Genomic DNA, 23,697 nt, shown 5'->3' on the forward strand with positions numbered 1-23,697 from the left:
TAATAGTAGATTGCAGGTCTGTCACAGTTTCAGGTATTCCCCTTATGCGTAAGTTTGAACGTCTGGCTCTATTTTCGTAATCTTCGAGCTTAGTTTGAAGTATTAAATTCTCTTTTTTTAATTGTTCCAATTCTGTTATATTTTCTTGGGTTGTAATTTCAATTTCATCCATTTTTATTTCTAAAGCTGCGGTGCGGTTTCCCAGCTCTCTTATTTCTTTGGTTAGGCTTTTTGTTATTTGGTCTGAGGTTTGTTTTAAAGCCTTATGAAGCATCTTTCAATCAAATTGTAATAATATTACTGGGGATACTGAGGAGGCTTGTGGAGAAGTTTGTGAGAGGATTTGTTCTGTATCTGACTCAAATGGAGAGTCTTGCTGTGACATTTTCTGTCTGTGAGAGCGCCCTGATGCTTTATATTGTGAGGTGACTGGAGCTGCTTCAGCTGCAGTGAGTGCCTGTGAGCTCTTTGTGAGGTGATTTTTATTTCTGCCGCGGTTTCCTCCCAGTACCATATTTCCTGCCCAAACTTTCACAGTTTGTTCCCTGGGGCAAAAAGGTTCAAATGGATACCTTTTGAGCCTGCAGGCTACGCTTTGTCCTTCTCTTCTCTCCTCAGCGGTGTGGAGCTCTAACAATGCATGTCTGCTCCGCTAGGCTCCGCCACCTGCCCTCTCACGATTCATATCTTCAAAGATTGCATCAGTAGCAATAAGCACATAAATTAGAAATGAATACTATGAGGTTTGGTTGTGAGACAGATAAGGATTATCAACAATGATGTTCTGGGTAACAGTAAGGAAGAGATTAAAAAAAAAAACTACAATTCCCATTGCAAGTTTCCTCTCTTTTATGTAGGGCTGCCATCAGGAATTACAGGATATCTTACTACATGGTGTTTCAGGCCCTTTACACACTGCTACAAATTGTTGTACTATGGCAAATACCATTATATAGCTTTTTTACTATCTAGAGCAATGGTCTCCAAACTGTGGCTCAGGGGGCTGGATGTGGCCCTTTACTTGCATTTATCTGGCCATTGGGGCACTATTCTCCCACTGATACGAGATACTATTCTGCCAACTAACATCAACAATGGGGCACCATTTCTCCCACTGACACCAACAATGGAGTACGATTCCACCCAATAATACCAAGGATGGGGCTCTATTCCTCTCCCTAATACCAAATGTGGTGATGTTTACTCCCGCTGATATATATAGAAAGAAAACTGCGTTTGATGTGCATAAAGTGATAATAGATAAAATGAAATCAACAGCAGCACTCAAAATATTGTACACAACAATATAACCAAATATATGTAAAAGCGTGTTGTGCTGTCACATAAGTGATGCATTAACCTTCACAATAAATAAGTGTTAAATATATAAAGTCCACAAAAATTGATAAAATGAAAGTGTCCAGAAAACCAATGAGATGTCTTCTGTGAGACATCTCATTAGACGAAACGTACATCAGGCAAGGCAAGGATTAGCAATGACGTTGTGGTGCCTGTGGAGGATGTAGGACAAGTGCTTGTTTCCAAATAGCTGCTAACTAATTTTTGCTGTAAGTAGACTCTTTTATTAAACTCATGTTTGATCAGGTCTGAGGTTCCCTAAAGGACAAATGCATACAGTGATTTTTATCATTGGCATCCAGCAAGGCGGCTGAGCAGGAGAAGTGGCTTATACCTGAAGAGAGGGGTGATTACTCACTGATGTGCTTACTCCCACTGATGCCAGGAAAATTTCCACTCCCGCTGGCCACATTCCTGCCCCCCCAAAGTCTGAGGGAAAGTAAACTGGCTCTTTGTTTAGAAAGTTTGGAGACCCCTGATCTACAAGCTGAACAATTACAAGCTCTAGGACCTCATCAATATAGTCAGTTGTATTTACAAACATATGAAGAAAAAGGAAGATCAGAACTTCTTTCCTTTATTCCAAATCAGCATAGGCTACAAGATAAACCTAACCCAACGCATTACCTGCTATACTCAGCGCTTTGTCAAGGATGACTTACATGCATGTTTAGCTCTACTTTAAATAAATTCCTGTTATTCCAGATACAAGTTTTTTTTTTTTTACAGTGAAAAGTTAAACTTTCTTTTTAAAGTGATACTAAAGTCTTGTTTAGTTAAAAATAACAAACATGTTATACTTACCTGGTTTTGCACAAATCAGCCCTGATCCTCATCTTCTCAGGTCCCTCTTTGGTGGTCCTGGCTCCTCCCTCCTGATGAGTGCCTCCACAGCAAGCAGCTTGCTGTGGGGGCACCCGAGCCAAGCCACAGCTCCCTGTGTCGATTCAGACACAGGGCTTCGGCCTGGCCCCACCCCCTTTTTCTCCTTATTGGCTGACTGACTTTGACAGCGGCCGGAGCCAATGGCGCAGCGCTGCTGTCTCAGCCAATGAGGAGGGGGGTACCGGGCAGCCGAGACACTCCTGCAACATCGCTGGATCTAGATAGGGGTCAGGTAAGTATTAGAGGGGCTGAGGGGGGGCTGCTGCACACAGAAGGTTTTTTTATCCTAATGCATAGAATGCATTAAGATAAAAACAACCTTCTGCCTCTACAACCACTTTAAGTTAAAAAATCGCTAGAACATCTTTTTTTAACATTACCTATTAAAATTGTCAGTCTGCTATCTGATGCCTGAAATCAGCAGCTCTGTCCTACTCATCTTTTCTGACGCTTAGTCGCTTACAGCATCCTTTTTTCCAGTATGACAAGTGATGTAAATTCTAGATGACTGGGCCTAATACTGACAGAAAAATTACACAGAACTAATGGTTTTAATTCTTTTATAATGGTCTTACCCTTATTCCTCCTTCTGAGTATTACATTTGTGCTAATCACATCTACAAACTAACATCTTGATAAAGCTACAGTAACATTTAAAATTTATTGGCAGGTAATATACAAGCTCCAAGCAGAATTTAATCATCTTATGCCCAAAATAACACCTTCCGTACTGGGAGAGCCAAACACAGAACTGTTTTATTGGAAGGATCAAAGAATGTCTCCCTGCTTTCTTCCATCATAGCATTACGCCTACTACCAAAAAATAGATCCACAATAGGAAGCCAATACTTTATCAAGCCAATGCAAACGTAGCGCAATTAAAGCGAGGTCTAACCTGCAATGTTGGCTCTGGCGATACTCAGCGTCTGCGCTCTGTTCTCGCAGGAAGGCATATGGATCTGAACAGAGAGCTTATCTTCATTTCCGCTGTGTCCCACAGAAGAGCTGTCTGAGAGAGAATATATCATATAAAATACATTTCTTCTTATCTGCATGTTTTAAATTGCAAGTGGATTTTTATTAGTTCTGAGATCTTTCCCTGCTGTTCCTCTGATAAGCCATAACTTAGAGGAGATATTTCCATTTTATTCACTTGCAATGCCTGCACTGTGTTTCATAACTAAGGTGACCAATTTAGTCTCCAAGCTGAGCTTCCATTTCTCAAATAAGTGCTTTGTTATTTTGTTTATGGCTTCTTTCTGTTTGATTTTCATTTTTCTGCAATTTCCAGGTCTTTATCTTTACACTGAGTAATGCAGCAGCTAGAGTGACACATTTAAGTGATATGCAGACCCAGGAACTATGACATGTGAATGCAAATGTCCTCGTTAATATTGGAACTCTCAGTTGTTGCATGACACTTGCAGTTTAACGGTCAATCTATGCCACAGTTTCTAGGAGTGGTGGTCAATCTATGCCACGGTATCAACAACAGTGCCACAGAGGAAGCATCATTAACACCTCATTCACATGGCTGTAAAAAAATGCAGTTATAACCATTCTTTATTTATGGATCTGAATGCAGCTGCATTGTTTTCAATTGAGACATTCACACAGGTGTGTAAACATGCCCTGCGTTCAGATCTGTAACCAAAAATCTGTATCTGAGGACATGCGTATACACATATACCACTGAGAAAAAGAACATGACAATTTTTACACATTAAAAAAACAGATCAGTTTACTGATCATTTATGCAGTAACTTTTGTTCCTTTACTAATGATCAGCAAAATTTTGACAGCAGCGTTATCATGGCCATGTGAATGTAGCCTAAATGTTTAGTTATGAAATCTTTCTCAATACCTCATCACCTTTGTATGTTGATAATGAATTGCTACTGATTGCAAGACTGTGCCTGATTCAATAATTCAAGGAATTAGACAGTTAAAATTAATCAACAAATGGGCATAAAAAAAAGGAAAATCACTGTAACTGTCCTGCTTACTCGTTGTTGTTTTAATCCAGCCATCCTCAACCATTGTTCTGCAGAACCCTAGGGTTCCTAAAGAAGTAGCTGGGGGGTTCCTTGCATTATGAGCAATTTCTGCCTAAGATAAGTAACCACTGATACCAATGATGTTTTTAGATATCTGTAAGGAGGGCATTCTTCCCACTGACCCCCTAAGTAGGCGGAACTCTTCCCACTGACTACCATGCTAATGTACTGTGAATTGGGGATAAAGTAATTATTGTCAGGGGTTCCCTGAAATCTGAAAGTTATTTCAATGGTTCCTCCGTGTTGCCTTGAAGCCTTATATGGAGCTATAACCCATATCAAACAAACATAATATTTACTTTAGGGAATTTACTTTCTTAAATCCAAATGTGAGCGGCTATAAGGGGTTACTGTGCATTTCACCATTTTATAGTCCAGTGATGAAAAAGCTTTGTTTTAAATTAAAATAACAAACATCTTATACCTACCTGCTCTGTGCAAGCCGCTTGCTATGGGGGCACTGGTGCATGCTCACGTCCAAGCCCTGCTTTGTGTGTCCCTCGTCACTGGCTGTGATTGACAGCAGGAGCCAGTGGCTCCTGCTGCTGTATTTGAGCCAATGAGGAGCAAAAGATCCAAGAGAGCCTTGGCTCTCATATTCATCGCTGGATTGAGATCGGGCTCGGTTATGTATTTAGGGGGGCTGCAGGGGGAGCTGCTCATAAAAGTTTTTTTTTACCTTACTACATAGAATGCAGTAAGGTAAAAAACCTTTTGCATTAACAACCACTTTAAAGTCATTTTTGTTTAGTTCTCTGTTTAGGGCTGCTAAGATATACAGGTACTGCAACTAAAACAATTTAACATAAAACACAAATGTCCATTGGTGACTGGTTCTCTATATAGGGCAGCTTTACTCAAAACCAGTTTCATCCCTCACTGGGGATTCTGCAAAAAGGTCTTCTTTCACCTTTGACATTATATTGCTAAACTTTGCTTTTCACCTGATCTACTGCTTTTACTACGGAAAATCTTTTGAGCTCTCTGATGGAAGCTACGTTGTAATTTCAGGAGAACTCTCAGGCTTGTGACCTAACAAGATTTGGTAAAAAGCAAAACTAGACCTGTCATGGCTTTTCAGATGAAAGGACAGACTTCAGGTAAGAGTTAAGGACTTCCATGCCCCCATTCTACCCATAACAATATAGTTCGTTTTTCTTTACACCAAATCTCCAGTAAAACCCAGTTTGTAATATTTTTCAATGTGTTTCCCCTTGAGCACAGCATTAATTTCTGCTGCTGTAATACAACATAAATTTGGTTTGTTTGTCTTCTTGATGAATGAAATCCTTGAAGTTAATCCTTACTACAAGACATGTGACCACCGCTTGCACCTCGTTCCAGGAAAATGAAACATTTGCGGTGATGTATTTGTTGTTGAGATTTCTTTTAGCGATGTTGTGGAATTATCTTTACACACAATGCTCATTTTTCCTGCGCTTCCTCCATATATCATGCAGTATCATCAATAACAAAATATTCCAGTGCTGACTGCTCATTCATCAGGATGCAGATAGCTCAGGCACTGTGCAGATGTATGAGCCCTCAAAAAAAAAACACAATTAAGATACGGAGAGGAAAGATGCAATTCCCCCACTCTCATGTCTGCAGTCATGTTGCAAAGGCCTTCATACCGAAAACAAAAAATTATTTGAGCTAAAAAAAAAAGCTTTATATAAGATATTTGTCACAATTCTTGATATAAGTTCTTAACATTTATCTCCCTCTGAACAATTCATAGCAGCTTCATCTCCTAGAAAAAGCTTACAGATCCTTCTCATTTATAAATGTTACCTACAGCAAACCTGCTAAAGTTTTGCTTTTTCATTAAGGCTAGATCAAGGGAAGGCTATAATCACTCTCAGATTTTTTTTTTCACCATCTATGTCCCATTGTGGAGATTTCCCTTCACTTCCTGTTCAATAGCCAAACAGGATGTGAGAGGAAATTCCTGCAAATTAAGGGAGTACCTTGGGGAGGGGTCACCACATTGGAGGATTTCCCCTCTGTTACTTTTCTGGGGACAACCCAAAACTTGGGATTTTCTTTTACTTTCACTTTCAATGCTAATGGTAAACAGGACAATAGGGAGGGTGAATCTCCTTAGCAGGGGACACAGCCAGCAATAAAAACAAGAAATCTAATCCATGTGCACTGTATCCAAAGCCAGCTATCTTGCTGTAGGATGAACCCCTAACCAACTGGGCATATTCCAGAGGGTATTGCATGGTGTTGCAAAATGCTGTGGTTGTGGTTTTGGTTGAGGGTGCCACTCATTCTGTGCAAGTTGCTGACTCTAGATCCAGCAAAAGAGTCCCAGACCATCAGGCTTCTTCCTCCATGTTGGTGTTACACACTGAGGAACCATGCTTTCACCTACTTGACAGCATATAAAAACCCTACATGATGAACCAAAGATCTCAAACTTTGACTCAGCATTCCTTAAAGTAGAACTATAGGCAAAACTTTTTTTTTTTCATTTTGGACAGAGCAAGAGAGGGTTATAACCCCTGCCAGATTTTGAACCACTGGGTTGAATGAAAAAAAACTGTGCAAACAAATGTTCGCATCTTTGAAAGTTCACAACTCGAAGGTTTGCATGTAGAGGGACTTACTGTACTAATGCCAGCATACACAGGGCTCTGGACTTCCTGCCACATGTAAAGGCACTTGTCTCTTAGTGGGCAACTGCCAAGCACCACACTGTTAAATGAGAAAAGCATAGGTTCTCTTTCAGTAAAAAAGAGACTCATGCAGAGGGTGATTGCATGCAGAAATAATATCAAAGCAATGAGATGCATAGCAGGCATATATAAACATAAATATACACCACACCAAGATGTTGGTGAAAAGTTGAAGCGTAGACTTGCTACTGCAAGTGCTAAATATAAAACATTAAAGCCAAAATGTAATATCCACCTAACTAAAAATAATTAAAAAATGTGTGTAGTATATTAATACATTAATAAAGAAAATGTACAAAAAAACTGAAATTCCCTTGAAGCTATCTGAATCATCTTCTTCAAAGCACAAGCATATATCAAAGAAATTATGGCTATAGATGTTCATGCTTTCAGCTGTCAATCTCCAGTAGGGGTAAGCAAGGGTCAAGCACAGCTACAGGATCCCTGGGATGCCCTCCTTCCCACAGAATCAGAAATACCTTCTTATCTACTCCCACTTTCCCCCTTAGCATTGCTTCTTTTTAAACTTCTTTCCTGCCAGCCACTGCTGGGTATAGGGATGAACTAGATGTAGGAATCCAGAATTTAGAACCTGTAGCTACTGAGAATGATTCAAACAAGAAACATGATGTTCTATTTTTATTTTTTGTCATGAAAATGCATTTTTTTTTTACAGTGAATCTGTGGTCAAGCTATGCCCAACAAATATGGAAAGACATGTCAAACAAGCTGTGCCTGACTCTAAACCGTGCAGGAACTGAGCAGTACATGTTAGGGTCCTTTCAGACGGGCTGTCCGATCAGGTCTGCCTGTCAGTTTTTCAGGCGGACCTGATTGGACCTTGAATTCTCACCTATGGAGTGGCAGATGTTTCTGCTGACATCCACCACTTTCCAATTTGATCCTGCCCGCAAAATCCAAACGGATGGTGGTCCTATTTTCCATAAGTCTGGCGGATCGGATAGAATCAGATGAAAACAGACGGGCGTACCCTTTCACCCAATTTCCCCATAGAGGAGAGCGGGAATGTGTTCATCTCAGCTCTGCACAGTGAGAGGAAACAGACCTGCCATCCGCCTGCTCAGTAGGGAGTAGCAGAGCACTCTCCGCTGAGCAAGCTGATTCTGCAACATGTAGGCGCCCATGTGAAAGGGGCCTTATTCAAGCTGGAATTTCACAGTGAGAGGCTTGCATTCAAGTAGCTCTGTTTACCTAACCAGCTAAGCTTACACTCTCTCCCTCCCTTCAGTGACACTGCATCTCCATCTGTTTATTTCCAGAGATCACTCTGAAGGCTGTGGAATGTAAAACAAGTCACAGGAGGAGCCTATTTACTCTGCACAAAGTATCAAAAGTAAAATATTTGAAACAGCACTCTACTATCTTAAAGGTATCTATGTCCAACCATTACCACTGCGGCAATGATGGATATTTCGATGATTGTGGCTTACATGTGGCACATATGCTATGAAAAAATCTGTGTAATTTTATCTCCTGCTATTTGGCCCACATATAGCTGAATGAGTCAGGGGAGAAATACCCCGTCTCTATCATCTAGTTCATATGGGCAGCTAGGAACTTTTATTTAAACAGGAACAATTAATAGTGAGCAGTCAGTGCTGAGCTTTCGTGTAACCTAACTTTCATGAAAACACTTTGTTTTAAATGTTTATTTGTAAAGTAAAGATATCATACAAGTAAGAAAAAACTCTATATACAAGATCACCTTGTTAACTTATAAAAAAAGGTATAACAATTCAAATATAAAATAAAATAGCATTGATTAAACTCTTTAGCATTGTCATTTAAAGTTCAACATAGCTTTACTGTTACTGCAGGAACTGTTAATAATTTTTGTAGTTAGTATTTTATTTGTTTTCTTGAATCCTTTTATTTCAGTTTAGTTAATATACATTTAAAGTGTGGTTAAAATACAGTTCAAGTTACCTACCAAGAGTCAGTCTTGTTTGCTCCTTTCTTCCTGTACTCCTTAGTCTTCTGCTCCTCTCTGTTGGTGGCTCCTGGGGTGGATGTGGCAGGTAATCTGTGTGTAGCACAAGATCACATTCATAGTTATAACTAAAGAAGTTGCAGTTGCCAAGCTGAAAATTGTTGCAAAGATGCTGAGCTTAAATAATCTGTTACCCCAACATTTCATTTCGTGATATGTGCCTGTTGTAACATGTACTTGTGTTAAAAATTATCCTGTACTTTTTTATTGCTCCCTTTGCTTGAAATACCTGATGTTCCTACTGGCCCCTCTGCTTTCCTATTTTAATCTGACTATGGGAGGCATAGAAGCACTTCCATCCCAGAATGGTCAGTTTTCTGACTGTGCTGGGAGAACAGCCTGTTTGTCCTCCAATGAGCTGACTTGTGCTGACACACCTGCACAGTCATTCACTGGAAGTTGTTTCTCCACCCCAACCTCTTTAAGCCCCTTATGCAGCAGAGAACAAACATATTTGATCAGTTATAATAAAAGTAAAAAAGTGTGTATATCCACAGTGTTTTGCTTTTAATTTATATTTTAAATTGAATGGATTGTTTAGGGTATTGTAAGGGTTCACATATACTTTAAAGTCAAACTGTTGTCCACATGCTTCCTTACCTATGATCTCTAATGCTAGGATAGGAAACATTGCCCTATATGACCACGCACCCATGTTCATAGATCTCCAGCCAGCCTTTATGCCCCTTAAAGCCACGTTGTGGAGCCTAAATGAAACGTTACTTCAAGACCCAGCAGTTACCTTGACTTTACCAAGGAACTGAAAACTTTCTTTAACCTAAATAAGGTCTCGGTCTCTAGTCCCCTTATATTGTGGGCTTCTCAAAAGTGCTATATCCGGTGTATTCTAATCAAACATAGTCATGGGATTAAAGCAGATAGGATCCACGATACTGCTGATCTAATATTTAAACTTCCAACGCCTAGAGCTATGTCACAATGGAGTCAATTCCTCTCTCCAACATGATGCTGAAATCACAGAGACTAGGGAAAAATTCCATACTCTCTTTACAAGATGAAGTGCCTACGTAACAGGCGATTCTTCTATGAATACGGTGATAAATGTAGCTGAACTCTAGCTCAGCCCTTAAGATCTTGCAAAACCCAGACTTGCATTTCAGTAATATCCTCCTGCTCAGGTGCCAAATTACATACTACAGCAGACACTGCGGCCACATTTATGTCCTACTATGCCAGTCTATACAATTTAAACTCATGTTTGGAGGGTATACAGCTGGACCATAAATAGGCTACTACAAAAGCTTACCTATCATCTGTACCCATGCCTACCTTGAATACGGATGTGAAAAAATCCCTTGCACAGCCAATTTCAGTTGAGGAACTTTTACGGGCAGTCTCTTCAACCTTGAATGGAAAGGCTCCTGGCCCGGACAGCCTTACTGTTTATTTTTACAAAAGTTTTGCTTCAATTGTCCCCTTATTTGACCAAAGCATTTTATGTAATACTAATACATTCCTAAACCTGATAAGGGCCCCTTACTATGCACCATCTATCGGTCAATGCCTTAACTGTATTGTGACCTGAAACTTTTTCCAAAATGATAGCAAATAGATTTAGCCCAATCCTTCAACGCATAGTCCCTCCGAGCCAGGTCCACAAGGGAAGCGCAGAATGACTACATTCATAAAATTAATGTCATTGCCAAAGCTAGAAACTCATCCACCCTTATGTGTCTGCTGTTTACTGACACAGAAAAAGGTTTTGATAGGGTTAATTGGAATTTCATGTATTACATATTAGCCCATATTGGAGTACCAGAGCAAATATTTACATGGATAAAAGCCTTAAAAATTCCACTCCTTCAATGACTGTTTGGATTAATGGAAGTAAACCCCCATTTGACATCCATAACAGAACTAGGCAAGGATGCCCTCCTCTAATCTTAGTGTTAACTGTTGAACCTTCTCTGCACCATTTTAGGACTAACGCTGATATCTCTGGCCTTTAAGCCCGAGGATATCACCATAGAGTAGCAGCTTATGTTGATGATCTACTTTTTTATATTACTAATTCAATAATCTCCCTCTCATCCCTCCCACAAGAACTTCGCACATATCCAATTTTAAGCTAAACCTACAAAAATCTGAAGCTTTGAACATGTCATTAGAGGAAAACATCATGAGGACCATTCAACCTAGTTTTCCATTTCATTGGGGCATCACAATCGATTAAATACCTGGGTACACATATTCCTGCGGATCCTTCCCTGATATTTAAACTAAATTACCTCCTGCTTTCCCATTCTTTGAGGGAAATCCTAGACTCCTGGACCAACAACTAATTTTCCTGGTCTGGGAGCCACAATATCTTAAAAATGAATGTGATGCATTGGCTGCTCTACTTACTCCAAACATTACCACTGCATGTTCCACATGCTTTTTTCCACACCAAAAGATCGGAATTTATTAAGCTGGTCCGGCAAGGTGGAGCACCCCGAAAACGCTGGGAAGTCACCGCCCCTCTTGTGATGTCACCGACCGATGCATGCTGGTTCAGTGACATCACAAGGGGGCGTTGCCACCAGGCAATGTCACCAGGTGGCCCCACCCTTATCTATATAAGAACTGTCAAGTGGCAAGCCAGGCATTCGGCGCCTTGCCTTAGTTGGGCAGGAGAGCAGGTGCCTAGATCTCTGATCCATGACACTCATCATTGAACATCCAGAGTTCCTCCCAGGCCAGTTTGATCTAATATTCCGTACCTGGACTGAGCAAAGGGTAGTTACATCACAGTATATATTCACACAATAGTGGAACACTCTCTCTGCAGTCTCTGCAACTTTTGGTGCCACAACCCTGGGCACTTGGCGCCAGCATCAACTTTTAAATTTTCTATGTTCTTTACCAAAACCCCACAGTTTCTCAAGGGACTTGACAATTTTTGAGGAGATCTGTCTTGAAGAAAGAGGCATGCAACTCTCCCTATCCTTTAATATCAATTGGTAATGAATGTGATCTTGGGAGGTGACCCTAGATTTCTCACCACCTTGAAAAATGATCTACAGTGTTCCTTTACCAGGGAACCAAAAATACAGAATCCTTTTTTTCACCCAAAAAGCATCTATTGTTAGTAAGTATCAGGTGATCTCTTATAAGATTGCAGTCAGGTGGTACAGGACGGCTGAATTCTTTCCACAGAAAAACCTTAACTACTGATGATATGGTACCCACCCAGGCTCCCTTTTCCATATCTTTTTGGACTGTCCTGTGCTTCGACCCTTTTGGAAACAAGTTCCTGAAATCATAAAGCAAATCATTTGGTAAATTCTACCTGACGACCCTGCTGTTATCCTTCTTTATCTTATGCCAATGTCTCAGAAAAGATACAGGAAATCATTGCTAATTCATTTACTAAATGCTGCCAAGGCCTGCCTGTGACCTGTCTTCAGCCGACAGTGGGCTAAAGCACAGACTGCGTCACAGACCCAGTCCAGGCTCTTAAAAGATCCTGACCATATGATCGTAATCCACCCAGAAGCCTGGACCAGCAGCTGGCTCAGCCTCTCTTGAGACAGCCGCTCCTGCCTCCTCTACAGCCCAGCGCTCCAGTAAGCAGTGCAGGGGCAGAGCAGAGAGCCGATGATGGACAGTCACCAGCTCTCTGCAGGCTGAAGACCAAAAGCTGAGCGATCAGCAGTGTTTGACCTCCCAGTTCTCTGTCATAGAGCCAGCGGGGAATAGATGCAGCATCAGACCAATGCTGCATCCACCTAGGTGAGTGTAATTTTTTTTTATGAATCCCATACTTTTCTTTTAATACCAGCCTTCCAAAATGTCCCAAATAACTTGGGAAAAAAAAATATAGGTAATGTCTACCTTTCTATTTTCACAAGAATTTTCTCCATTAAAGATGCAATTGAAGAAGACTGGATATCCTGGTACACACAAGGACAGATGTACTGTATTACAGTGTTTCTCAACTCCAGTCCTCAAGGCGCCCTAACAGGTCATGTTTTCAGCCTTCCCATAATTTTGCACAGGTGATTTGATCAGTTTCACTGCCTTAGTAATTCCCACAGCCGTTTCATCTGAGGGAAATCCTGAAAACATGACCTGTTGGGGTGCCTTGAGGACTGGAGTTGAGAAACACTGCTGTATTATATATCACCCCAGAAAATGCAACAATGTGTCACAAGAATTTTTGCCATTAATACTATTAGTTAAATATGCTACTATTTTCATCTTAATCCTTTCAATAAAATACAGACTCCACATAGCAGGCTACACACGGGACCATGTGTGCTAAGCAGAAAGAAGCCTAAGGCAGGCTCAGCTGTATTAGTTCAATTTACCCGCAAGGTGCCTGAAGGCTCTGCTCCATTTAGTAGGTCTGATCTGTGGTGTTATGCTTTAAAGTACAGTGCCGTTGATAGTGATGGCTCGCTTGTATATAATTCCAGGCATTGCTTTGCCTCGGTGCCCCAAGCAGCTGACTTAGATGATCGCCTACTTGGGGCAGAGCGAGTGATATGAAGGTTCTGCGCTTACATCATCTAATATTCTCTACAATGTAACTGTGATAAACCTCCGGGCTCAATGGAGGAAAAAAGGCATGGTATGAAAGAAATTACATTTTCATGACAGATCTCCAGCTCCGCTTTGCCTGATGTGCGCATTTTTCCCCATTTTTAAGTTAATGGATTCATAATTCTGAATCGTTTTGCACGTATTCTTATGAGACAGAAAATGCAAAGGGGGATTGCAGAGAAAGCAGAATCACTCTTTACTGAATGGTAATAATACATTACCTCAGCTACTAGGAGGTTTTATTACAGGGGGAAGTAATATAAACAATAAAAAATTATCAAATTACTATATATAACTATATGTATGCTATGAGCAAGGCCCTGGATCCACAGAAGTTTCAATAATTAAAGGAGATGCTAAAGGAAAAAGAAGTTTTCTGGTTCCAGTGTGTGTGTGAAGTGAATCCACCCCTCCCTGGTAAGTGGCATCCTTTTTCAGATAATGTCTATGTTGTCTTTATGGATCTTTCAAATATTATAATTCTGACAGAAGCCATGAGTGGGTAGGGAACTAAGTTGTTCTTTTTATGGAGTGGAGCTCTTTAATGACTCTTTAATAACAGCTAGGAGATTTTATTACAGCTATAGTGGGAAAAGGAATACAAAGAATAAAATATGATCAAATTACTATATATAGCTAAATAAATGTTATGTGCAAGGTAATAGATGCACAGAAGCTGCATAAATTAAAAGGATTGTCCATTCTAAAGAAACCAGTAGGTCTCAGCTTCAGTGCCGAAAAGTGAATCCACAACTTATTCCTGGGTTGTAAGATCTTTATTCGGCTGCTGTGTATATTCTCTTCATGGATCTAACTTATGTTATTATTCTGAAAGAAGCCAGGACTGGGTAAGGACTTCCGTTGCTGGTTTCAGGGAGCAGGCCACTTTTAATACATTTTTAAGTAGTGGGTAGGGACTGCATTATCCTAGGCATTCAATGCTTTGCTGCCAGTTTTTATACCCATAAATGCCAATCTATAAACCCGGATTTTTTTTGCCCCTCCCATAACAAATACAAAAAAAAAAAAAACAAAAAAAAAACAGAAGGTACATTTTCTGGAACAGATGTTGGGTTCACTTATGGTTTGATGGTAAAAAGTCTGGGCATATGGAAAACCTTTGTGTAGAAGCATTTTCATTGCAATCTAAGGAGGCTGTCAAGGTCTTTTAGTTCTCTTATATCGATATCCATTGGAAGGCACCCATTACATTCATTTTAAACAAACCCTGCTGAGAGAGGGTCTAAAACAGACACAAATCATGTTATCAGGGTATTCCGCATCTCCCAGTATGTCCGAAAAAAAACATATAGCTTGAGTATAAGACTGGGGCACTGGGAAGTTTGGGTGGCTGGCAATGATTGTCAACTGTGACTTCTCTCTCTTGACATAGAAAAGCAGTAAATGAACGCTTACATAAGTGTGCTTAGTACCTTGACGTTGTATGTCTTTTCTTCTGGCCTGCTGTATATTTTCTTTGTTCTTTTGATCTGAAATCAGAGTCCGTTTTGGTGATAAGACTCTTGCATCTGTTCCAATTCCCTTCTCCGGGGACAGCTGTGGTAAGGATTTTTCATATCTGCTTGTAGATCTTGTTGACTGAATGAAGAACAAACGGCAGCATATATATTTTAAAACATATAACAATAACCTGGGTCTGACTGCACAGGTCACTTTAAAAGAAATACAATTGTGACTGATTCTAACCTCCCTCCACTCTTTTCACCTGTTTTTAACCCAAATTTATACCGTAGAAGGGAAAGAAGTATGGATACAGTGTGGTTGGTTTACTAAAACTGGAGAGTGCAAAATCTGGTGCAGTTGTGCATGATAACCAATCAGTTTCTAACTTCAGCTTGTTCAGTTAAGCTTTGATAAAACAAAACAAAAAATAGAAGCTGGTTGGTTTCTATGCAGAGCTGCACCAGATTTTGCACTCTCCAGTTTTAGTAAATCAACCCTAGTGTGTGCTTAGGGTTGTAAACTCTCACGGTTTTTCACCTCAATGCATAGAATGCATTGAGATGAAAACCCTATTGTAGTGCACCAGCCCCCCCCCCCCCCCATTTTACTCACCTGAGCCCATTCGTTCCCACGCCGGAGATGCGCACACCCTCTCTGGCCGGTGTCTCGGCTCTTGATTGGATAGATTTATAGCAGCGCAGCCATAGGCTCCCGCTGCTGTCAATCAAATCCAATGAATCAGGCGACGAGGGGCGGTGCCAAGTCCTGCTGTCTGTGTCTATGGACGCAGCAGCAGGACACGGGAGCGTGCCTGCTCGGGTGACCCGAAGGAGAGCCCTTCTCCAACAGGTCACTTGATGCGGGGAGGAGCCAGGAGTGCCGCAGAGGGACCCCAGAAGAGGAGGATCGGGGCCACTCTGTGCAAAACCAACTGCACAGAGGAGGTAAGTATAACATGTTTGTTATTTTAAAAGAAATAAAAAGCGAACCTTTAGTGCCCCTTTAAGGCTGCAGGGCCGAAAAACAAGGCACCATTCAGATGGCCAATACATTTGGCCTTAATAATACTGGGGTTGATTTACTAAAACCGGAGAGTGCAAAATATGGTGCAGCTCTGCATAGAAACCCATCAACTTCCAGGTTTATTTCTCAAAGCTTAATTGAAAAAGCTGTAGTAAGAAGCTTTTTGCACTCTCCAGTTTTAGTAAATCAACCGCACTGTATATGCAAATGTAGGGCCTAACATACACTGAGGTAAATGGGTAAGAAGGGCTGTCAGTTCTAGGATGATTTAAACTCAGCTGGCTCCTTTTGGCTTAAAATACTTTCATCAGGTACACATATGTGAAGTGATGGGGTTGATTTACTAAAGGCAAAACAGACTGTGCACTTTGCAAAGTGCAGTTGCGCGCTGTAAGTGCAGTTACTCCAGACCTTAGTAAATGAGCAGAAGTGCTGCTGACTTCCATCATCCAATCATGTGCAAGCAAAAATACTGTTAATTTATTTTCCTTGCACATAATTTGGTATTCTTTGCGAAGTTAAACTTTACCTCATTTACTAAGTTCTGGAGCAAGTGCACAGTCTATTTACCTATAGTAAATCAACCCCAAAGTGTCATACATGCCATGTGGCTCATTTTAATCTCTGTTTAACACTGTATTTACATTTTGTACAATCTATACCCACATACAGTCATACCTCGGCAGGTGACCTGGCACTGTTTTTTCTCACAGAGGCTGGTGGAGGACCAGAAACCTTGGACCCAAAAGCAATATGAGATTGTTCTGCTTTTCTTATGTCACGAGAGCTACCCTGCCCTCTGCTGGTGAGGGACTCTGTCAAATACAAAGTAACATAAAAGGCAAAAGGATCATCAACTTGTGCTTATTTTCATAGATAAAAAATAAGTATAGATACATAAGCTCAAACCAAATTAGCAAGGCAGGTGCCAATTATTTTGTAAAGCAAGTAGAAAATGTCTTTCCTGACCTCACACAAGCCAGTAAGATGAATTCCCTGAACCAATGTTTTCCCCGATTTCTTGTAAATACTGTATTTATCGGTGTATAACACGTACAGGCATATAACACGCAACCCAATTTTAGGAGGGAAGTTTAAGGAAAAATCTTACATTTTTAATAACTTTTTAATAGAACTTTGAAGCAAAATTAGGGTCACAGCTCATCAATGCACCCTGCTCAGTGCCCATCTGCAGCCATTAAATTGACCAACAATGCAGCCTGTTCAGTGCCCATCTGCAGCCTCCCCTTTCCCATCATTGCAGCCTCGCCAGTGTTGGATTATCCCCGCTGTCTCCGAGACAAGAGGAGGAGCGAACGTCGCTGAATTACACAGAGCCGTGATCTCCTGTGTACCTGGCGCTCCGTCACTCACAGCCACGCCTCCTGGCCCTGCTCATATGAAAGAGAGAACAGTGGCCCAATGCAGGACCAGGAGGCGTGGCTGTGAGTGACAGAGCGCCGGGTACACAAGAGATCGCGGCTCTATGTAATTCAGTGGCGCTCGCTCCTCTTCCCTCAGAGACAGCAGGGATCGTGTATAACACGCACCCACGATTTTCCCCTGATTTTAAGGGGGGGAAAAGTGTGTGTTATACGCTGATAAATACGGTAGTTAAATAACAACACACAAAACTGTCCTCCTTCAAAAATATCACTGTATTTTAGAATTAGAGTTTAACACTACATGCCTTCAAAACACTATGTGGTGCAAATATATGATTACCAATATTGTAGAAAAAGATTGTGCAACATAGATGCTGAGGTAGCCAGAGTTTACATAAATCTATTATTTGTTCTCCTGGGTAAATGGTGTGCCATATACTGATGACAAATTGTGGTGACTGTTTGGTTTGCCTTGTGATCTCGCTTGCATATTCAGGACTATCTGTGTCGATCCTAGCAAAAACATTACCATGATTTAAAGGAGAAGTCCAGCCTGGGCTCGTTTGATTGGGCTTCTTCAAGGGTCACAAAAGCGCAGTTTGTTTTGCACTCCTGTGAACCGTTTTCAGCAGAGAGCGGTCTGAAGTCCGCTCTCTGCTGACGTCACACAGATCAGTCCAGGCACCGTGTCATCCCGACTCTGGGAGTCTGGATACGCCAGGTGCCTAGGCAAATGGCCATTTCAGCCTCTCAGCGAGCCGCTGAGAGGCTGAGATGGCCGCTCCCCGGCCGTCCACAGCTCAGTGCTCCAGTGAGCGTGGAGGAGCAGAGCAGGAGACCTGCTGATTGACAGGCAGTAGCTCTCCGCTCGGGAAGGTGAAAGAAACCGAGCCTACGGCGGACTTCAGTGGCTTAAATAGCATAAAGTACATAATAATTAACCACTTGCCGCCCGCCCTATTACAGAATGACGGCGGCAAAGTTGTTTGATAATCCTGATCGGACGTCATATGACGTGATCAGGAATATCAAGCCGCTGCGCGCCCCCGGGGGCGCGCATTGCGGCGATCGTTGTTGCGGGGTGTCAGTCTGCCACCCTGCAACACCGATCTAGGTAAAGAGTCTCCGACGGAGACTCTTTACCACGTGATCAGCCGTGTCCAATCACGGCTGATCACGATGTAAATAGGAAGAGCCCGTGATCGGCTTTTCCTCACTCGCGTCTGACAGACGCGAGTAAAGGAGAGACGATCGGCTGCTCTCCTGACAGGGGGGGTCTGTGCTGATTGTTTATCAGCACAGCCCCCCTCCGATCCTACCCTGGACCACCAGGGAAGCGATCCACGCTGGACCACCAGGTATGCCCCTAGACCACCAGGGAAATGCCACTGTGTGCCCAGGCAGCTGCCAGTCAGTGCCCACTTCAATGCCTACCACTGCCAGTGCCACCAGGGATGCCCATCAGTGCCTCATATCAGTGCTGCGTATCAGTGCCCATCAGTGCCACGTATCAGTGCCCAGCAGTGCCACCTATCAGTGCCCATCAGTGCCACCTATCAGTGCCGCCTATCAGCGCCACCCTATCAGTGCCCAGCGGTGCCCAGCAGTGCCGCCTTTCATTGCCCATCAGTGTCGCCCATCAGTGCCAACCAGTACCACCCAGTGCCACCCATCAGTGCCCAGCAGTGCCACCTATCAATGCCCATAAGTGCTGCATATCAGTGCCACCCATCAGTGCCGCCTACCAGTGCCCATCAGTGACACATATCAGTGCCCATCGTCAGTGCCCGTCAGTGCCCGCTCATTGGTGCCACCTCATCGGTGCCACCGTATCAGTGCCTGTCAGTGCTGCCTTATCAGTGCCCATCAGTGAAAGAGAAAACTTACTTATTTACAATTTTTTTTTAACAGAAACAAAAGCAAAACTTTTATTTTTTTCAAAATTTTCAGTCTTTTTTTATTTGTTTAGCAAAAAATAAAAACCGCAGAGGTGATCAAATACCACCAAAAGAAAGGTCTATTTGTGGGAACAAAATGATAAAAATTTAGTTTGGGTACAGTGTAGCATGACCGCGCAATTGTCATTCAAACTGCGACAGCGCTGAAAGCTGAAAATTGGTCTGGGCAGGAAGGTGTCTAAGTGCCCTGTATTGAAGTGGTTAAACTACCACAGTGCCCCATCGTTTACCAATATACAAAAATGTGTACATGTTCAAAACACTACCCAAAACGAAAAAAGTCTGGATATCTGTATCAGCTTTGGTGCCAGTGGGGTTAATAATTACCCCCTAGGGATCAAGTGACAGAGAAGTGCCTTCCCCCAAGTTGGTGTCACGAGGATAAAATAGCACAATAGTGTAAACAAATTTTGTTTGCTATAACATTACCAGAACCCTTCACTGGACTTCACTACTGTAAACTCAATAATCTGGAGGGATGTCCACACATGTTTTGTCATATACTGTAGGAAAATGGGATGGTCAGGTGTCACAAACATTTGATAAAGTACATCAAAAATGCACAGCACAATTGGATCTTTACAGCCTATACACTATATTGTTAAAAGTATTGGGACACCTGCCTTAAAACGCACATGAACTGAGAGTGGCTCGGGGTGAATTTTCATTGCCAAAAGAGGTAACCCCGAGCCACACTCAGGATTGTATTGCAGGATCCAGGTACAGCTTACTTGCCTTGTCCCCAGGATCCTGCGATGTCCTCCCACTGTGTCCTCTGCCAGATAATCCGCCCGATGTATTACTGTTCCGGGCTCCGTTCCCTGCAGGCACATACAGTACAATACACTGTAATCTGTAAGATTACTTCACTGTATCAAATCATGTCACCTCCCTTTTGTCTCTATTGCTTTGTCCAGTGCCCTGCCTGCACTTTTATATTATATATACTGTTCTTTCTTCCTGGAATTTTGAGAATGTCAATGGCATCCAAAAAGTGTCCCTTTACGTCAAAAGCGGTTTTTGACCAGCAAGAAAACAGTGACAGTGAATTAGAATCACTTGAGCAGAATTGAGCGATAGTGATTCGTGGGAAATTCCTCATCAGACACTGAAAGTGTCAGGATCACTTAGTGCTCCTGCTGCTCATTCCAGCATCCGGGTGTTGGTTGTTGCATTCCCCCTGTCTGTGTTCACCTGCAAAGTGATTGATCTGGTCAGTCACCTGATATAAGTAAACCAAACACTCTATCCCTTGTTTGTGATTGTCAGGGCTGGGCTCAGCCCTTCTTTCTCTAAGCTAGCCGCTCAGCTGTCGGCTAATTGCCAGCTCCTATCTCTCCACAGTGACTCACCTGTTGATGATATCCTGCTCGTCAGTCCTGCCTACTTAAGCCATCCAGCCCAGATGATCTCTGCCTTCACCTTGGTCACATCTCTAGAGACGCTCTCCTGTGTTCCTGTTAAAGACTTGCTTGGCTGACGTTCCTTCTGGCTCTAGATCCTGCTTGCTGTTCTACTATGCTCATCTCTGTCTCCCTGACATTTTGGCTTGTTTGACTATCCGTTCTGGTTCCTGAACTCTGGCTATATTTGACTACGTTTAATCTGTTTACCTTTTCTTATTATTATTAAACACGTGTGATTTAACTGTACTTCTGTCTCAGTCTGATTCATGGTTTCTGACAGTGATAGAGACAGAGTTACCTGCTTTGTTCCTGATCAAGCCTCCCATTTGTCTGACCTGCTTTGCTGTTGGATTTCCCTGTGTATGACCCTTGGATATTGGACTATTCCCTGAACTCAGCCTGCCTTTTACCTGGACTGTCATAGAACCATGCTATCTGTCTGCTAAACTGCAAGTTGTCTGTTGTTTGCTCTGTTTGTGTCTGCCCTGGTGTGGTGGCCAGGCACTATAGCATTGTGTATAAGTCCTGGGGGCAACCAAGTAATGGTAGGCCTGTTTGCCTTAAGGGAAAGGGGGCTGCTATAGGTGAAGCACACAGTATCTAGCTACAGTGTCTGACCACCTGCATTGGGGTAGACGTGACATTCCTGACAGAAAGTGACAACAGCAACAATTCTGCAACTGAGCAAATTTCAGTGTTTTTTATTAAATTACTGAATAAAATGTATTATTATTATATTATTTTTTGTTATAATTATATATAGTTATTTATTATATTATAATTTATGATTTTTTTTTTCAAACTTTATCATACCCGGGATGTCTACTAGACTCTTGTTTGGACAGATTTAAGTGTGTTATTACTAAGAATTACAGGCCTACAATATAGAACGCCAATGTTCCATGCAAAACAATGTACCGCTTTGAGATTACAAAATTTGACATAATCATACCTCCAGGGAATTTAATGGCATCCCAGTCTTAGTCTGTAGGGCTCAATATTGAGTTGGCCCACCCTTTGCAGGTATAACAGCTTCAACTCTTCTGGGAAGGCTGTCCACAAGGTTTAGGAGGGTGTCTATGGGAACGTTTGACCATTCTTTCAGAAGTGCATTTGTGAAGGCAGGCACTGATATTGGACGAGAAGGCCACACGGTCACCGCTATAATTCCTCCCAAAGATGTTCTATCGGGTTGAGGTCAGGACTCTGTGCAGGCCAGTCAAGTTCCTCCACCCCAAACTTGCTCATCCATGTCTTTATGGACCTTGCTCTGTGCACTAGTACAAATCATTTGGTGGCAGTGGGTGGTGTGGGGCTGTTTTTCAGGGGTTGGGTTTGGCCCCTTAGTTCCAGTGAAGGGAACTCTTAAGGTGTCAGCATACCAAGACATTTTGGACAATTTCATGCTCCCAACTTTGTGGGATCAGTTTAGGGATGGCCACTTTCTGTTCCAACATGACTGCGCACCAGTGCACAAAGCAAGGTCCATAAATACATGGATGAGCGAGTTTGGGGTGCAGGAACTTGACTGGCCTCAACTTGATAGAACACCTTTGGGATGAATTAGAGCGGAGACTGCAAGCCAGGCCTTCTCCTCCAATATCAACACTTGACCTTAAAAATGCGCTTCTGGAAGAATGGTCAAACATTTCCCACAGCACACTCCTAATTGTGGACAGCCTTCCCAGAAGAGTTGAAGCTGTTATAACTGCAAAGGGTGGGCCAATTCAATATTGAACCCTACAGACTAAGACTGGGATGCCATTAACTGCTTGCTGCCTGCCCACCGTCAAATGACGGCGGGGAGGTGCGGCTCTCGTTCTGGGACGATATCATGTTGCTAGGACACGGCATGACCCCCATCTCTGTAAAGAGCCGCGTCCGTGGCTCTTTAACCATGTGATCGGCTGTGTCCAATCACAGCCGGTCACATGTAAACAAGGAAGTGCCGGTAACCGGCTCTCCTTGCCTCACACTGACAGAGTGTGTGGCAAGGAGAGCCGATCAGTGGCATCTCCACACAGGGGGACATCTAGAATGTAATCAGGGCACTGATCATCAGTGCCCTGATTACAATATAGAAATACAGTGTCACAAATCAGTGCCCACCATTGCCCACCAATGCCAGCTATCAGTGCCCACCAGTTGCAGCAATCCGTGCCCACCACTGCCCACAAGTGCCACCAATCAGTGCCAATTAGAGATGCCAGTCAGTGCTGGCAATCACTGCCGCCAGTCAGTGCTGCCCATCAATGCCCATCACTGCTGTCAATCAATGCCCATCAGTAATTCCCATCAGTGTCACCCATCAGTGCCACCCATCAATACCCATCAGTGCCCACCAGTGCTGCCTAGCAGTGCCCACCAGTGCCGCCTATTAGTGCCCATCAGTGCCACCTAACAGTGCCCATCAGTGCCGCCTATCAGTGCCACATATCAGTGGCGCCCATCAGTGCCCATAAGTGAGGCATATTAGTGCCTCCTCATCAGTGCCACCTAATCAGTGCCCATAAGTGCTGCCTCATCAGTACCCATAAGTGCCACCTCATCAATGCCCACCAGTTCAGCCTATCAGTGCCCATCAGTACCGTCTCATCAGCGCACATCAGTGAAGGCGAAAATTACTTAGTTACAACATTTACTGACAGAAAAAAAGTAAAAAACATTTTTTTTCAAAATTTTTGGTCTTTTTTTTGTAAAAAATAAAAAACCCAGCAGTGATTAAATACCACCAAAAGAAAGCTCTATTTGTGTGAAGAAAATTATACAAAATTTGTTTGGGTACAGTGTAGCACGACCGCGCCATTGCCATTCAAAGTGCGACAGCGCTGAAAGCTGAAAAATGGCCTGGGCAGGAAGGGGGTGTAAGTGCCTGGTAGGCAAGTGGTTAAAGCTCATGTGTGTGTAAAGGCAGGCT

General features: G+C 42.5%; 1 protein-coding gene across 1 annotated transcript in view; it reads right to left on the reverse strand.

Annotated features, from left to right (window-relative positions):
• CFAP20DC (CFAP20 domain containing) overlaps window positions 1–23,697 on the reverse strand; it is a 556,698-nt gene that overhangs the window by 311,477 nt on the left and 221,524 nt on the right. The window contains exons 9-12 of the mRNA XM_073592150.1: window positions 16,710–16,846; window positions 14,978–15,143; window positions 8,937–9,029; window positions 3,140–3,253 (exon numbers count right to left, since the gene is read on the reverse strand). Coding sequence (XP_073448251.1) covers window positions 3,140–3,253; window positions 8,937–9,029; window positions 14,978–15,143; window positions 16,710–16,846 — 510 coding nt within the window. The remainder of the gene's footprint in view (window positions 1–3,139; window positions 3,254–8,936; window positions 9,030–14,977; window positions 15,144–16,709; window positions 16,847–23,697) is intronic.

This window comes from Aquarana catesbeiana, linkage group LG07, assembly GCF_042186555.1.
Source record: "Aquarana catesbeiana isolate 2022-GZ linkage group LG07, ASM4218655v1, whole genome shotgun sequence".
NCBI classification, from domain to species: domain Eukaryota; kingdom Metazoa; phylum Chordata; class Amphibia; order Anura; family Ranidae; genus Aquarana; species Aquarana catesbeiana.